The sequence below is a fragment of the Ammodytes marinus genome (assembly GCF_949987685.1).
Source record: "Ammodytes marinus genome assembly, chromosome: 16".
In the NCBI taxonomy this organism is placed as follows: domain Eukaryota; kingdom Metazoa; phylum Chordata; class Actinopteri; order Uranoscopiformes; family Ammodytidae; genus Ammodytes; species Ammodytes marinus.
Genome location: NC_137220.1, coordinates 15,347,049 through 15,364,774, shown reverse-complemented (window position 1 = coordinate 15,364,774; position 17,726 = coordinate 15,347,049). Strand labels below are relative to the sequence as shown.

Genomic DNA, 17,726 nt, shown 5'->3' with positions numbered 1-17,726 from the left:
AAAAATAATAATAAAAAAAAAAAAATTCAGCCATTATGCACTAAACTAAATGTACTTATGGATATTATGATTACTTTCTACAAAATCTGCTAGAAAATAAAACTCAAAATTCTACACACTGCAGGTTTAACATATGCTTTTTAATTCATAATTTGTAAAATAACAATGAGTGACAATTAAAAACTAAAAAAACTATAGCTATAGAGATGTAGTGCATAAAGTGCATTACTTCAGTCAGTGCACTTAGTTACTTTTCACCACTTTTTTAGGTAAATAAAAATCTATTGAGAAATGTTCTGTCAACACTGATACAGGACTTTAATTCATGAACAGTATATAACGAAAACTCCGCTGCACCTAATACCCAGGAGACCATGTTAAGACATTTTTAAGTGTCAACGTGTCCACAAACATTTCCCCACAAATGCACAAAGTGGTCTTCTGTCATGTGTTTGTCAGTGTCCCCTACTTTCTTATTCAGAAAGCATTTACACTGCTATTCCTCATTGTCGTGACCACGTTCTTTCATGCACATCTTGTGTCCAGCTTGCCGTGGGGCAGCAGACCCCTCTGCAGTTGTTGCCCTCTCTCACCCCCCCCCCCCTCCCCCCAACCCCCCTGCCTATTCTTTACCACAGGACCATCCCTGCCCACCTAGTTTTGACATTCTCAGCCAATGGGGGCCGAGAGCATGGTGAGCAAGCACCAATGAGGCCACTTTTTCATCTGTATAAAACTTTTCAGGACAGTTTGCCGGGTTGCACTTTCTGTCAGTCCAGGGCTCCTAGAGGAGAGCAACAGCCCAGAGGAAGAGCGAGAGAGAGAGGGGGTAGAGTGTGAACGCAGGGGGGTTGCCAGTTTTTTAATCCCGTTATCACACTTCAAGAAAGTGGTGGGTCATCATAGCTTCAATTGTTTTTTTTAAGTTTCAGTGTCCAGGCCATTCAGACTGATATGAATGTTTTTTGTATCCCTTTGTCCTGAAGCCTCTCCGTTTCAGTGAGGATGGAGAACGCACACAGCAAAGAGTCCCCGGACGTTCTGTCCCACTTTGGTGTCAATGAAGAAATCGGCCTCTCACCCGAGCAGGTTAAGAAGAACCTGGACAAGTATGGCTACAACGGTGAGCGGGAGTAATAGGAAAAGAATGGATGGATGGATGGATGGATGGATGGATGGATGGATGGATGGATGGATGGATGGAGGAACGGATAGAGCATTGGACGATGGAAATCAGGGGTTTAGCAGGATATAAACCGACCTCAAAGGTGAAGGGGGAGAATTTTAGTGCGATAGCTGACACCTGAACCGGGCACTGGTTTGCGACAATTCGATTGGTGGTCTAATTAAGGGAAAGCATCTCCGTGGCACAAAGGGGGAGTGATGATTTGTGGAGCAGGTGCTTTAGAGTTTCAGGTTTCTAACAATTGCTATTGGCTTTAGTTTGGATTGAAGATTCTTTATGTATGGTTTATTTTGAAACTTGAGTGAGCATGACACATACACTCAAGGTCAACCTACTTACGTGTCTCCAAACTGCATCTCACAGCTTCTCTGAGGAAGGATGAGAAATGCAGCTGCCTCAACAATGCTTGTAAGTGGACTTGGAGTTCAGATTTATATCTTCATCCTTTGGGCTCCATCTAAGAAAACACCTGTGTCCCATTAGGCTATTTAAACTGGTTAAAGCAGGGGAAGCACAGGTGTCATTAAAGTCATTATAAATGGCTCTGGTCCATTGACTTGTTATTGGGACACCTCAGAGATATGGAACAGAGCAGCTGTTAATGTTAATAATTACACCTATTCTTTTCCTTCTATGACATATGTCTGCACGGATATTGGGAGAAGCATTTTACCTTCCTATATTTGCATTACATCGAGCTCAACAGGTTACAGCGTTTCTGCGTCAAATGGTTGTTGATGGAGTAACAGTAGACTAGAGTAACAGAGAGATTAGGGCAAAGGTGATAAAGGTCAGTTACTAAAGTCACTCTATCAGTCTCGTAAACTGGCAGAGGGACAAGTAGGCCCGAACCAACCAGCTGCTGTTTAACATGAAACAATAGCTCATTTCAGGCGTGGCTGTGAGAATCCAGTCACTGTGATATTCAGTTTGTTTGTATTTTGCCTGTAAATGTGTCATAAAGCTGAAAATGTTGCAGCAAAATGTGGCGTGCATCGTTGGCATTAATCCTTGTCTGTCTGTCTTCACCTACAGAGCTGCCAGCGGAGGAGGGTGAGTCCACTTTAAGCACCTGCTTTTTCAATAACTCCTGTTTGACTCACATGTCCAGCCGCAGATCAGAGTGCAATCTTTTAACGTTGTGCCACCCGGACACACCTGTTCCCCTCACTTCCTGTGATGACAACTCGCTCATTTATCACCTGTCACTGGGCTTCTTGCTCTCATGGGCTTGGAGATATTTATAGTGCCTCAAACTACTAATAATGTAATGGAATGATAATGTATAACTCCTGCCTTTTACAAATGATTGAAGAGGCAGATATATAAAAAAGTGGGGTTGTTTAAAGAAATGTAATCCTTCTTTACCCCATTTTTATCCATGGTTTTCAACACAATCAATATGTGTCATACTTAACCCTTAATCCACCTAGCATGCAAAATCAAGATTTTTCTTCCATTGCACAACCATTTATTAAATACATGTATCAAAATACGATAATATACAGCAAGGAATAACACAAATGGCCACACACACTTGAATACTGTATGTGATTGTTATGTATTTGTTTGAACAGGTAAGAGTATCTGGGAGTTGGTGGTGGAACAGTTTGAGGACCTCTTGGTCAGGATCTTACTGCTGGCAGCCTGCATCTCTTTTGTGAGTTTGCTCACTTTACCCCTCACCTGATACAATGCATTTGTATTTGTAATATCCACTGAGTGCTATGCTTTGCTTTGCACAGAGTAAGATATGTGGCACAGTATGCACATGCAAGGAGCCTGCAGAGGTTTTTAGAACATAATATGTTCAAGGATCATAGGTGTTACACATTTGAGCACTAACAAAGTACCTTCCTATTTCACATTATGTGATCCCAAAAGAGTCCAAACAACACAACTCTCAAGTCCGATTGACAGTTTGTAATATCTGTGTTTTTTCAAATAATTGCTTGATTTTGATAATAATCACTTATTATACAGTTATATATCTATAACCTCGTCCTGGATTTATGGCAGCATTTTTAATTTTTTTAACTATCCCCAATTCTCTAATCTGACACAAAATCCTATTTAATTATGACATTATTGGAATAGATTATTATTATTCTATAAATTATTTTATATTTGATTCTTGGTAACCAAAGAAAGTTTGTACCTCGCAAACAGATCTTAAACCACTACATCGATAGTGATAGTAAATCAAGGAACAAGATAGGCAATAACAAATGCGTTCAGGGACAAAAAAAGAACCTGACAGTGACACAAGGAGGTGCAAAGCTTCATCTTCTCGGAACCTTTGTTTGTTTTCTTTGTGATTTCACATGCTGGCGAACACGGGGCCGACAAACACAAGCGCAAACATGGCTGAGTTATTAAATTACATTTGGGCCAGTGTCACTCTCATTTACAAAAGGAATCCCTCTCTCGACTTCACCCGTAGCTCTCTCCAAAACAGTTTGTGGAGGAGAGTCGTGCTGGACACATTGTCTTAATCCCCCAATCTCTGCCCTCTGGCCACCATGCACACAGCTGTCAGTCACTATGGCCTTAGAAGGCCTGATGGCTCTGTGTGTGTGTGTGTGTGTGTGTGTGTGTGTGTGTGTGTGTGTGTGTGTGTGTGTGTGTGTGTGTGTGTGTGTGTGTGTGTGTGTGTGTGTGTGTGTGTGTGTGTGTGTGTGTGTATGTGTGTGTGTGTGTGTGTGTGTGCGCACATATGCATTGTAGGAGCTTTATTTTAAGAAAGTCTCAAGCCAGAACCAGAAACTGTATCCTTGGACAAAGGCCAGGGATGGAAGGAACGAGGGATGGCTTGCAGCAGCAGGAGAGAGTGTTAGACAGAGAGGAGGGAGGGAGTGGGGGATTGGATTGCACAATGGCATTGTTTGTTACATGACAAACGATAGCAATAGATTCATAGTCGTATATTGTTTCTAAAAGAGAGAGCACTAAATACTGCGAATACATGGTCGCCCTATTCATACACACAGGAATGCCATGCCACTGTGGCGTGTTGACAGGTTCGCAGACCTGTTCTGGAGATCGATCGGGTCTTTGTACAGAACAAGCCTATTTCTGGGTATATGGTAGAGATAAAACATGGGAGATGAAAAGGAGACAAAAAAAATCTAAATACTATATGAGAGGAGGATGCGGCTCTTCTCTTCTCTCTTTCCCTCTCTCTCTCTCTCTGTTCAGCTCTGTGCTTCGCTGGCCTGCAACTAATCTGTGTCAATGTCAACACGAAGCCTTTCCGTAACAGACCTGTGTCAGTAACATAGGACCTCGAGCTCACAAGGGCCCACACGTGAACGGACTATAACTTTTGGGAAAGGGTCACATGCAGGGGAAGAGGTTTCACACACATGACGTCATAAGAGACAAAGTGAAATGACATTTGGTCCAGTGATGGTTCATAACTGTGATATGAAGCCAATATATGCTTATGTTCAACAATGTCACCCCCAGCAACAACACACATGCTTACTCAAAATTAAGTCAGCAGTTCATTATCAACAGGTTAACCTTTTCAACTCAAACAGACCCACTGTGCCACAATGTTTAAACAAATAGGATAACTGAGATTTATCATGAAAATAATTTGACATATCAAATGATATTGAAAATAGTTAGTTGCAGCCCTAATGATTGTAAAAACCTATGAATTTCAGGGGCTCAATTCTGGAAATGGAAATCATAGGTAAAGTAAAATTAAATTTTTGTTCACATTTGCATTTGTATATGTGTGTTTTCTCTATCAGGTGCTGGCCTTGTTCGAGGAAGGTGATGAAACTATCACTGCCTTTGTCGAGCCCTTGGTCATCCTCCTCATCCTCATTGCCAATGCTATTGTCGGAGTGTGGCAGGTCAGTGAGCGCACAAACACCCACACACACACACATGCACGCACACACACATAGGAACAATTTCAATCACAAGGACACATAGCTTCCCCTGATTGCTGTCTTTTACACACACCTAAATAGACTCTCATACTTAACAGTAACATTCTCACACAATAAATCATGCAGGGTGGCGGCCCCGCTCAGGTCGCAGCTTGTGTCCTTTACGCCCAGCACACACTCCAGAGCAGCTAGAATCCAGATCCAAAGGCCTGACGTCAGTAGGAGGTGAAAAGGTGAAAGGTTAAGCCAACAAAGAAGGAGGGGAGGGGACAGGGGGTGGGCTGTCCTCCTCACAATAAAGTCTGTTCCCTTATAATCCACAGTAAAAAATACATAGGGATGATCAGGTTACCACAGGCCTGGTGTGCGTGTGTGTATTGGCAGTCATTTGGAAACTATGCACAAGGATTCACAAATGGGGGGGTGGGGTGGGGAGGGGGCTGTATGAGAGAATGGGGAGAGTGTGTGTGGCCAGCGTGCGTCGGGCTTAACACTTTCAGGCAGTCAAGGGGCAGCCTTGGAGGAAACCGCTGAGTGAACTGAATGCCTGTTTGGATTCTCCCATCATTGTTGTTGAGCAGATAGACAGACAGACAGACAGACAGACAGACAGACAGACAGACAGACAGACAGACAGACAGACAGACAGACAGACAGACAGACAGACAGACAGACAGACAGACAGACAGGCAGACAGACAGACAGACAGACAGACAGACAGACAGACAGACAGACAGACCCCTCATACTGCAAACACATCTGATGTTCTGCTTAATGTCCAACTTCCTTAAACTCTAATCTTATTTAATTTAAGTGATGTGTTCATGTTATTAGGGAAATTACTTGGAATCAGTTTGAGATATTAATGGTCACAGTTTCACCACATTTACAGTTTAAAACATTTTCACCTGGCAAAACCTTCTTGCAAAATATAAGTATATTCATCTAAAAGTAGACTTTAGACTTTAGTAGACTTTAGAAGATGCTTTTACCTTTTATTATGACCTTACAGAGACAAAATAAAGGGAAACCCCCGGAATATGATCATATGCAACTTCATACATGACCAATGGTAATCATTTTGTAACTAATTCATTAACAACATGGGTAGTCTCGATAGCCATGCATCGCTGGAAAGGTATTGCATAGTATTGATTGTTCAGTTCATAAATCCCAATGAAATTAAGTGGTTTTAGTGCTTCCTAATAACATTGACAGTCTAATTGTGCCATAATGCATAACTCCAAAGGAGTTCCATACTCCAGGACACAAGAGGCACTGACAGTTGTCATAATCAGGGAACTCATGGCACTAAAATGACCAGAGTGTATGTTTTGTTTCTGCATGTCTTTTTTTCTACCAGGAGCGCAATGCAGAGAGTGCCATTGAGGCTCTGAAGGAGTATGAGCCTGAGATTGCCAAAGTTTACCGCTCAGACAGAAAGAGTGTGCAGAGAATCAAGGCCAGGGAGCTTGTTCCTGGTGATGTGGTGGAGGTTTCTGGTAAGATAACCCAGAGGGCTTTCTTTTCATTGCTTTACCTGCCACATGCATTCAAAGACCAGTCAGCCACTGAAAACACTTCAGATGTATAGCAATGTGAATGCAACAGTTATCCCCATGGTCAGATATATCTATAATCACAGTTCAGTCCATCTGAGCTGGTTAAATAACAATTAAAATTCTGTAATTTCAGAACCTTCAAGTGCATATAAAATTGCTCTACGGCACAAAGCAATATTCAACAGAGCAGTACAGGTCAGGTTAAAGGTCAACTTACTGAGACAATCCCCTAAACAATGAAGGACTGCATGTCCAGGTGTTGTGTCCTTTAAGTGGTGTAACACGGGAGAGGAGAGAGTGTTGATTTCCAATTCTTCATACAAAACTATTTTAATGTACACTCTTGGAAAACAATGCAATGCTAGTCCGTGCCTTTTTAAGGTAGGAGATTGAGTACTCAAATCTTGACGTCTTGAGCAACACATCTTGCGTACAATGAATGGAATTGTGAATCTACATACCAAGAATATGATTATATTCACTGTAACTATTTAGCACGTACTCATTTTAAGCCAAAGCTTGTGGCTAGGGCTTATCAAAGACTTCTCAACCTTGAGTGGAGATGGCAAGGGTTTTGACAACTCAGTCAGTACAAAATATAGTCGTAATGTCCAAGTCTCCAAGCCCGAGAAGAAAGTTATCTGAACAAATGCACTAGAAAGCATAAAAGTAGGTGCAGTTTCCACAGTTATCTCTTTAATCCTGATTTATCCACAAAGAAAGAAATCAAGCTTCCGAGTGTCCTATATCTACTCGGCTTGTGTACTTCAAAGGAGTTTCCATGCACGTGTTCATGGCTCCTGATGTCCTTGAGAAGGAACACGGGCCATTTAAGGCAGTGACAGAAAAAAAGGGGGTGGAGGGAAACTGAAGGAACTTGCAGCGGGAAGAAAAAAAAGAAGCTTGAGTAAAAATACACTTAATATCGACGGCCAGACTCGCTCCTCTGTCTCTCCCTGTCCCTTTGTTTGCAGTACACCTGTTCATTTCATTTCATGATCTCCCCAAGGTCTCTCTCCATGTGTCTATGAATGTGGTTTCAGTTTTCAATAACAACAGTACCCATCTAGAGTGCTAAAACCAGCCAATCAACCAAGCCCACCATCCCCCCCCCACCCCCACCCCTCTCGAACACACTATAATGCGGCAATCAGATTGATATGAAGCTTTTGTACATAAGTTAAATTAAAAGGGCCATATTAAGGAGTCTTACTTATGTTTTTGTCTGTTTCCTTGTGTATGTGTGGACACTAGTTGGTGACAAAGTGCCAGCAGATATCAGGCTAATCTCCATCAAATCCACCACCCTGCGTGTGGACCAGTCCATTCTTACTGGTACGTGTTACGAGATTGACGGACAGACAAAAAAAAAAGATTTCGATTTCTTCTTCCTTGTCTGACCACCCCACTAAAAACGTGTGTCTCCTGTAGGTGAGTCCGTCAGCGTGATCAAGCACACAGATGCCGTCCCGGACCTCCGGGCCGTCAACCAGGATAAGAAGAACATGCTGTTCTGTGTGAGTCTGTTTATATCAAACCTGGCAAACTCACCTTGCCCCCGCTCCCTCCTCCACCAAATGAGATTTTTGCACTTGTCATAGCAGATGAAGCCCAGGTTTAACTGATAACATTGATGATTGCTCTGTTCAATTAAGGTGAGCAAGCAGGCTAAGTCATGTTGCATCCTCTGTGCTACATTGATAGGCCTTTCGAGAGAAAGGCCTATCAATACAGGGGTAAAATTATTAAATAGTGGTTCACTGTCACACTATCATGGCTTACTGGGTCAGTGCTGATATGCTGATGTTTAGCAGATATAATATTTAACATGTTCATTAATGTAGTTTGAATGCATTGTGATAATTGCTTAGATAAGCACTAAACACATAGCACAGTTGAAGCTGATGGGAATGTCATTAGTTTTGTTGTTATTTGGACATAAACTTAAGTCTTGGATACATCTCATTTTGCATTGTGGCGATAGAGGAAAAGTCATGTTTTCAATAGTTTAATGGCAATCTATCGATAGTTGTTAAAATATTTCCGTCTGATTGGTACACTTATTCAAACGTTTTAAAGTTGTTCTCCCTCTCTCTTAAACTCTGTTTGTTCAGGGCACCAATATTGCTGCAGGAAGAGCCACTGGTGTTGCAGTTGCGACTGGCGTGGCCACTGAGATCGGTAAGATTCGTGACCAGATGGCTGCCACAGAGCAGGAGAAGACCCCGCTGCAGGCGAAACTGGATGAGTTCGGAGAGCAGCTTTCCAAGGTGGGTGAGGCAGATAGACGAAAACGCCTTCTGAAAGTGTTTTTATTTATTTGTTTGGGAACAATTAAAGATCTAATACAGTTTTGAATACATTAAGATACAAAAATAAAAGAATATAGAACAAAGCTACAACTAGTGTTTCATACCTCCCTCTGACTGTATGTCCTCCAGGTCATCTCACTCATTTGTGTGGCTGTGTGGATGATCAACATTGGTCATTTCAATGACCCCGTCCATGGAGGTTCCTGGTTCCGTGGTGCTATCTACTATTTCAAGATCGCTGTGGCTTTGGCTGTGGCTGCCATCCCTGAAGGTAAGCCCCTTGGAGCAACCTTCAGTCATTGCCAAATAAGATTATCATCTTGAGTGTCTCTTTCATATGACACGGCAGCTTCTATTATAAAAATGTCAGCAGTCATATTGCATTGTGGGCAATGTAGGCACCAGGTTTTGACAAGGAAGAAAAATGTGTGGAATAAAGAAGACGGTATCACTGGTTATGCTGCATCGATTTTTTTTTTTTTTGCGTGCAATATTAAATAAATGGATCCTTTACTATCATCATGGATAAGAGGGACTATCCTCAAGGTGTGAACTTCCCAGTTTTGTTGATCCTGATCATTATAATGTTGGTTTATGTTTTGAAGCCCCTAAAGAATATATCTATATAGTACAATCTTTATTTTATTGGCTTTTGGTGTTTTTTGTTGACGGCACACAGAACAGTCCAGACAGCCCTTTTTTCCAGTAGGTTTCTCTTCCACACCTTTCACAGTACTCTCATGCCAGGCGGAATATGTATGTCTGTGTGTTATGGTCTGGACTGGGATATCTGCCCCGTTGACATTTGAGATTGTGATTGATTGAACATTCCTTAAGGAGTTTGTGGCACCTCTTAACATGAAGAACTGGACGCAGACAGGACGCCAAACACATTTTGTTTTCTGGTCTGATTTTATCGGTCACTACCCGAATCCAAGAATAGATAAAAGTTGGAAAGAAGTCAAGAAGTTATATTGTTACTCAGCTCTGTCCTTAGATCCAACTGGTTGTGATAAATACCCTTAATAAAACTCAACCTCCTACACTTGCAACTGAGTTAATTTTCTGAGACAGCGACAGTCTGAGATTTTGGGAGGCGCTCACATTCCCCCTCCCCCTGTAATACCACAGTAAGCTTCAAATGCTGCCAATGCCCACCAAAGACCACATTGTGATGATGCCAAAAGAATAACATCATCCGCATAAACAGATGCCATAATAATGTCACTAAACTGGACACTCTCCAGACCTTCTCTGCAACTTTGTCAGAGAAGATATTTTCCAAGAATCTGAACACAGATATGACTGAGTGGCTTACAGCAGCCCCCTCCGACAGGAATATCTTGGAGAACACTGAAGTTTGGGTGTGCTCCAGCTCATGTGTTTCGGGCTGTCAAGGGACCCCCTTTTTGTCAACCTGCCCAGCAGCAGAGGCCCGAAAGTCCATGTCGTTCTGAACAGACATGTTGGATCATTCTTTCTTGTCACCAGCTGGTTGTTTGGCTAAAGAAGTTCCTGTTGATTTCATTTGTTACTTCTTTTCGTTCCTTCACAGGGCTGCCAGCCGTAATCACCACCTGCCTGGCTCTGGGAACACGTCGTATGGCCAAGAAGAACGCCATCGTCAGAAGCCTGCCCTCTGTTGAGACCCTGGGCTGCACCTCAGTCATCTGCTCCGACAAGACCGGTACCCTCACCACCAACCAGATGTGTGTAACTAAGGTAGGTTCCTACGCAGAGGAATGAGTTCACACATGCACAACATATACTCACATTAATTTTCAACATTTATCGTGTTCGTCATGTTTCCTTGCAGATGTTCATCATTGATAAAGTGGACGGTGATAACGTTTCCCTCGGTCAGTTCGAAATCTCAGGCTCAAAGTACACCCCAGAGGGAGAAGTGTGAGTGTCACAAGAGTTCAAAGTTAATTTGATACAGACATAAACACCATAACCCATTCTTGAGCGACAGAATATTGACTAAACAATTTTGTCTATCTTTTTCCAGTACAAGGAATGGCAGTCTTCAGAAGTGCGGACAGTATGACGGATTGGTCGAGCTGGCTACCATTTGCGCTCTGTGCAATGACTCCTCTCTGGACTACAACGAGGTTTGCAGAGCATTCTGGAAATGTTGTGTTTGTAACATTATATTACATGCAAAACATCACTAAATTAATATGTACTTTGGTTTTCTGTCTTGATTCTCCATGATGTAGACCAAAGCCATTTATGAGAAAGTGGGTGAGGCAACTGAAACAGCCCTGTCCTGTTTGGTGGAGAAGATGAATGTGTTCAACACTGAAACGCGTGGCCTGTCCAAGGTCGAAAGGGCAAACACTTGCTGTAGTGTAAGTCTAAAAAATATTTCATAAAGAATGTAATGTGTTCTCTTATACTACGGATACATTTTAGTGTTGTTGTTGGCACTACCAGCCCATGAACAGGGCTGAATTATACATGTATGTTGATTTTTGATCCATTACCTCTGGTTCACCATCATTTCCTCCATTTTCAAACAGGTGATCAAGCAGCTGATGAAGAAGGAGTTCACCCTGGAGTTCTCCAGAGACAGAAAGTCCATGTCAGTTTACTGCTCTCCCGCTAAATCCGCCAAAGCCCCAGTCGGAAACAAGATGTTTATCAAAGTGAGCATGTGACACAAGACATACAGTGCACATAATGCTAAATAAAGCAATAATAACCTAGCTGAGGCTTGTTCTGAACAAGACTTCAAGAGGCTCAAGCCATGATAGTGCTTCTGTGAGGATGTAGTTGGGCATAGCAGGGTGTTGAGCTGAATGCTAATGTTAGCATGCTAACATGCCCAAAATGACAATGCTAACATAATAATGCAAAGGAATTCTGGCAATATCTTACTTAAATGTGTAAGCATGCAAACATTTGCTATTCAGACCTGAACATAAAGTACATGTGGAGCAGATGCATATGTAATTTAACCATACAAAACAGTTATAGCAAAATGTTGACGTGATGAGCAGGACAGGAATGTCTGAACCAAATATCAGATTCAATAGTTGTAGAGATATTTTAGTCTGGACAAAAGTGTTGGACCGACCAACTAACATGCCACTATGCCATAATAAACCAAATTCGTTGCCAGATAAAGCTTCTAAATTTGGTATGAAAAGCATAAATGGTAAAAGTCAGTCAAGTCATCTATTGTACAAATCCTATGTTGGGACTGATGTTGTACGGTGTATTAACTGCTTCATCAGGGTGCTCCAGAAGGTGTCATTGACCGTTGCACATACGTTCGTGTGGGCACCACCCGTGTACCTCTGACTGGCCCAGTCAAAGACAACATCCTGTCAGTCATCAAGGAGTGGGGCACTGGGCGCGACACCCTCCGCTGTCTGGCACTGGCCACCCATGACTCACCAATGAGGAAGGAACAGATGAACCTAGAGGACGCTACCAAGTTTATTGACTACGAGGTAGGTGACTGAGGGCAGATGAAGATACATCAGGGCAGAAATTAAAGAAACTACAGATAGAACATTGTACAAACATACAATAACTTCCTGGTGCCTCACAAACAACACTTAACGTTTTGCTTTCTTTTTCCATCAAGACTGACTTGACCTTTGTGGGCTGTGTTGGCATGCTCGACCCTCCTCGTAAGGAAGTTATGGGTTCCATTCAGCTGTGCAGGGATGCTGGCATTCGTGTCATCATGATCACAGGTCAGTATACAAATTATACTTTATTATAATACTTAATTGTTAGTTAGTTAGTTAAAAATTGAGCAAAGACTTAAAGAAACTATTAAATCCAAATTGTTGTCCCCCACCCCCAGGTGACAACAAAGGCACAGCTGTAGCCATCTGCCGTCGTATTGGCATCTTCAGCGAGGAGGAGGACGTAAATGGCAAGGCCTTCACCGGTCGTGAGTTTGATGACCTCTCTCTATATGATCAGAAGAAGGCCGTCAAAAATGGTTGCTGTTTTGCAAGAGTGGAACCTTCCCACAAGTCTAAGATCGTTGAGTTTCTGCAAGGCATGGATGAGATTACTGCCATGGTGAGAGGAAGAACGAAAACCATTTTACTTTAATTGTAGATAAGCAAATACAATAACTCACCCCAGATCAAAACATTATGTTTTCTTCTTAAAATTCCCTCTACCCTTCACCAAGACTGGTGACGGAGTGAACGATGCCCCCGCCTTGAAGAAGGCGGAGATTGGCATCGCCATGGGCTCTGGCACTGCCGTTGCCAAGTCTGCCTCTGAGATGGTCCTGGCTGACGACAACTTCGCTTCCATTGTGTCCGCCGTTGAGGAGGGCAGAGCCATTTACAACAACATGAAGCAGTTCATTCGATACCTCATCTCCTCCAATGTAGGCGAGGTAGTCTGGTAAGTGCACAATACACTTGTCAGTGGAGATGAGGTCTGATAATAACTATCGAACACAAGACGAACTTTAGGGTCAAGGCCACCACGAGGGGTCACATGAGAAACCCACACCTTAGAACAATCTAAACACTACTCATGCATAAGCTCTATGATAAATGGAATAAAGATCTCCAATTTAAAGAAGCCAACATAAAATGGAAGAAATGCTTGTGTCTCACAAATAACATTACCACAAATGAAAATCTTAGGTTAATACAATATACATTGATAACAAGAATATACTACAAGAGATAAATTACATAAATTTTATTCGGACTTCTCTGACCAGTGTGTGTGAAGTGTGTCTCTCAACACTCTCTCATGCATTCCTTTTGGCATTGTAAGTGAAAGTGAACAAAGGATGGAATTAAATCCAAGAATGGATATCAACTATTAACTATCAGCTGAGCTGTTTATTTTTCTGAATTCCGAGGGTGTAAGGTACCCTTTGGGATGGCAGATTAGGTTTGATTCCCTTTTTTATAAGGACCTACATTAAAAAGCTGGAAAGAACTAATTAAATATTATGTGACCATAGAATTACATTCCCTGCGTTCCGAATCGCATACTCTTTCTTTTTTCTATTCTACATACTACATCTGACGATAAAAATAATCTAGTTAGGATGCAGTATGCTACAATTGGGACATACTTTTACTTATTTATTTCATCATAACATCACGCCTTGATCTTGCCTCTTGCTTTCCTATCCGTTGCATCCCCGTTTGTTTTCATATGGAGGCTCTGTCGATGTGACGTCATGTCACATGCAAATTGGATTATGGGTCAGAATCACCCAAATAGGATGCTGTTTTCAACACTGAAAATCTTGGCCGGATTTTTTTCTTGTTTGTTTGCTTGTTAAAAATAAAATTAAAATAATTATAAAAAATAAATAAAAATAAAAAATAAACTACAGGGGATACAAGAAACTTGCCATAGTAGCTGGTGAGTTTCTTGGTGATTCCTTTCCATCAAAGGACCATTCAGGTGCTTTTCCTTATTCCTTGCTGCCCCTGTAGAAATGAATGGCCCTAATGAATCCCTACAATATTGCATGAACGCGCCGTAATCAATAACATCCTTATCCAGTCGCATTTGGACTGGGATGCAAGTCTTTGATTTGAACAATAGACACAAGAAAGGGGGCTGTGTCAAAGCTATATGTAAATGATTTCCCGTTCTCACTCTTCCAGCATCTTCCTGACCGCTGCCCTTGGTCTGCCCGAGGCACTGATCCCCGTCCAACTGCTGTGGGTCAACCTTGTGACTGATGGTCTGCCTGCCACGGCACTGGGCTTCAACCCCCCTGACCTGGACATCATGGGCAAAGCACCCCGTAAAGCCAAAGAGCCCCTCATCTCTGGCTGGCTCTTCTTCAGATATATGGCCATTGGAGGTACTTTTTGTTACAGCTTTTCTTCTTACTTAAGTGTTTTGAAAATGTCTCATACTTACGGATCAAATCAGATCGACATTATGTTGTTGCCATGTCTTCCAGGTTATGTTGGTGCTGCAACTGTCGCAGCAGCTGCCTGGTGGTTCCTGTACAGTGACGATGGTCCAGAGGTCTCCTTCTACCAGCTGGTTAGTATTTAACATTGTGAACCTTTTCCTACAACTCATGCATCTGCGGAACCCCTGTCTCACAGTGGCCTGCATATACACTGTTCTTGGAGGGATCTCAGAACTTTTGTTTCTATCTTCTCTGTTAGTCACACTTCATGCAGTGCAGCCCTGACAACGAGGACTTTGAAGGAGTCCACTGTGAAGTGTTTGAGGCGTGTCCTCCAATGACCATGGCTCTGTCCGTGCTGGTCACCATCGAGATGGCCAACGCTCTGAACAGGTCTGATATTGTGAACTCATAGGGCAATATTTAAAAGTGCAGCCATATAATGAGCAATCAGTATTTAAAAAGTGGTCTACCATTCTAAAACACTGCTTACAATGTAATTCAGTATTAATAACGCAAGTACTCTAATATAATAGAATAGCACTGACATGGGCATGTTGCTAATATTTAAAAAAATTACTTTGAATCAAGTAGCATTCTTAATGCTGGACATCCCTTATACTTTTACACTGTGGTATTGCTTTTATTTTTAAAGTGTCTGAATACTTTTTGTTGTCACACACAACTGCTTAAATGAAGTGATTTCCTTAGTTCATTTTCTTATTTTTTTTTAACGAAAATAACGAATGAATATACAGTAGATGCAAAATATCAGGCGATTGGTATTACATTCATCATGTTTCTGATATGAGCACATGCTAAATGTAGAGTTTCTTCAGTGCTGAAATGTTGTTTGGAAAGCTAGTTTAGCACATTTTCCTTAATATTCACCGTATAATTGTCAGAGCTCACCTTTATTCTCCACACACTTTTTTCCTACATTCGCCTCAACATAAAAACTATTTTTTTTCAGTCTGCATTAACGTACCCCTCCCACCTCCCCTTTCAACCCCTACCCCTCCTTCCTCCCCCCAGCTTGTCTGAGAACCAGTCCCTGGTGCGCATGCCTCCCTGGAGCAACATGTGGCTGGTGGCCGCCATGACCCTCTCCATGTCCCTCCACTTCATGATCATCTACGTCGACCCCCTGCCCGTGAGTCTAGCCTCCTGCACAAAAATCCATCTCTCTCCACTCCTCCCTCACACTGCAACCTCCATGTTTAGCTCTCTCATTCTCATTGCTTGAAATACTTACAGTACAGACGACAGTTGAGTTGCCCCATATTACCCATAGAGGTAGCACCCGATCAACCAGATACCTACCTTTGTGAACTACTTAAAGAGTGTTGAATGCATCAAAAAGGGGAAATTCATAGTCACATTGGCACTTACTGTATGTTAATAGTATCAGCTGTTTTGCCAGCACTAACGTGGGCCACTGCTCTCCTCCGCAGATGATCTTCAAGCTCACTCACTTGAATGTGGAGAAGTGGATGATGGTGCTGAAGCTCTCCTTCCCCGTCATCCTCATTGACGAGGTTCTTAAGTTTGTGGCTCGCAATTATCTAGAAGGTAAGTTCAACAAGCGATCCTATTCGCCACACGTTTCCCTTCATCATATCCATGTGATGTTCATGGTTTTGGGTTACCACGACACGCTGGTCACGTTACTATTGAAGTGTTTAGGACTCTGTGGAAAGTTATGTTTCTTTATTTATCCATTAACACAAGGCTACATTAAATTGGTCAAATACATTTTTAAATGTGTCACTTTCTCACTTGTCCTTGTACCCAGAATCACACTAAACAAAAGATTTTAACATTTAACCCTGAATTTGTGTCACCAATGGCTATTTATTTTATGGATTTTCAAGTAATATGTAATTGATTAGTGGAATGTTATTAAATGTCTTTAAATGTGTTATTTTAACATCTCTTCCCTCTTCCTGCCACAGTTTAAATGACCCCCACACTCCCTTATCTCTAATCTGTATTCACTCTGACATGTATCTAATATTCCTCTCCTTGGATGCTCTTGCCCTCTCTGACAATCCAGCCTAAACCTGTTCCCCCCTCCTTCATACCCCTGTAACAAAAGAAGGTATTCCCCTGACACACGCTGAATGTTGAAGCCCTCTGCATTGTGCACGTTTCGGAAGTTTAATTCTGGGTATTATACAGTACATGTCAAAGGGACAGTGTCCATTATGAGTGTGTGTGTGTGTTTTGGTTTCTTCACTGACTAACAAAGCTTTCTGGACTCATTTAGATACTGTGCATCTGATCTTACATAATACTTGCGCAGCTGTTTTTTTATCATGGAAAAATCTTGCCTAGTGTTACTTAAGCTCATGTCTTAAAGTAACATGTGGGTCCTCTGAAAGAAGAAATAGTCAAATGTTGGTTTGCACACTTGGAGTGGGCCTTGTGCTCTGAATTTTTTTACATTTTGGTAACAATGTGAAACACAACCAAAATGCGGCCGGATTATGTTGCATTAGCTCAAACACACCGTGTATGCTACATTGTGAGGACGCTCACATAAAAAAATGTATGCATCATTTCATTTATCTTCTCACATGACACACTGTTACAAGGTGGGGATATTTCTTCTGAGTTTAAATAGAATAAATACATATATTTTTCATTTCAATCCAAGCATTCAGTTATAACCTTACATCTGACATGCTTGTGTTTTCCTATCCAGGGAAAGTCTAGATGTGAAGTGCAACGTGGAGCTAAGACAGGCGATGGAGAGAAAAGGCTGAGCGCTCGCACTGACAGAGAGCCGCCGACAGCCACATCAAGTGGCATGACAACAAACACAAAAGCCATTGGAAAATACGTTAAAAAAAAAGAAGCTGCAAAATATTTTTTCTGTGT

The 17,726-nt window shown here is 41.9% G+C and overlaps 1 protein-coding gene across 1 annotated transcript; it reads left to right on the top strand.

The window, feature by feature from the left end:
- The first annotated feature begins 800 nt into the window (after positions 1 to 800).
- atp2a1 (ATPase sarcoplasmic/endoplasmic reticulum Ca2+ transporting 1) lies at positions 801 to 17,679 on the top strand. Its single transcript, XM_080043273.1, has 25 exons — positions 801 to 892; positions 987 to 1,123; positions 2,222 to 2,239; positions 2,764 to 2,846; positions 4,948 to 5,052; positions 6,455 to 6,593; positions 7,908 to 7,988; positions 8,085 to 8,170; positions 8,768 to 8,923; positions 9,095 to 9,236; positions 10,521 to 10,687; positions 10,782 to 10,870; positions 10,977 to 11,079; positions 11,188 to 11,319; positions 11,491 to 11,616; positions 12,208 to 12,426; positions 12,564 to 12,675; positions 12,789 to 13,012; positions 13,128 to 13,348; positions 14,584 to 14,786; positions 14,889 to 14,974; positions 15,103 to 15,236; positions 15,879 to 15,996; positions 16,298 to 16,415; positions 17,551 to 17,679. The coding sequence occupies exons 2-25, from the start codon at positions 1,006 to 1,008 to the stop codon at positions 17,559 to 17,561; spliced, it is 2,991 nt and encodes a 996-aa protein (XP_079899399.1). The 5' UTR covers positions 801 to 892; positions 987 to 1,005; the 3' UTR covers positions 17,562 to 17,679.
- Positions 17,680 to 17,726: the final 47 nt, after the last annotated feature.

What these genes read in the sequence shown, in the direction of transcription:
- atp2a1 (XM_080043273.1), top strand. Translation starts at nt 1,006, where the DNA reads ATGGAGAACGCACACAGCAAAGAGTCCCCGGACGTTCTGTCCCACTTT. An exon ending in GGACCAGTCCATTCTTACTG is followed by an intron (nt 7,989 to 8,084) that starts GTACGTGTTACG and finishes TGTCTCCTGTAG; the next exon opens with GTGAGTCCGTCAGCGTGATC. An exon ending in ACCAGATGTGTGTAACTAAG is followed by an intron (nt 10,688 to 10,781) that starts GTAGGTTCCTAC and finishes GTTTCCTTGCAG; the next exon opens with ATGTTCATCATTGATAAAGT.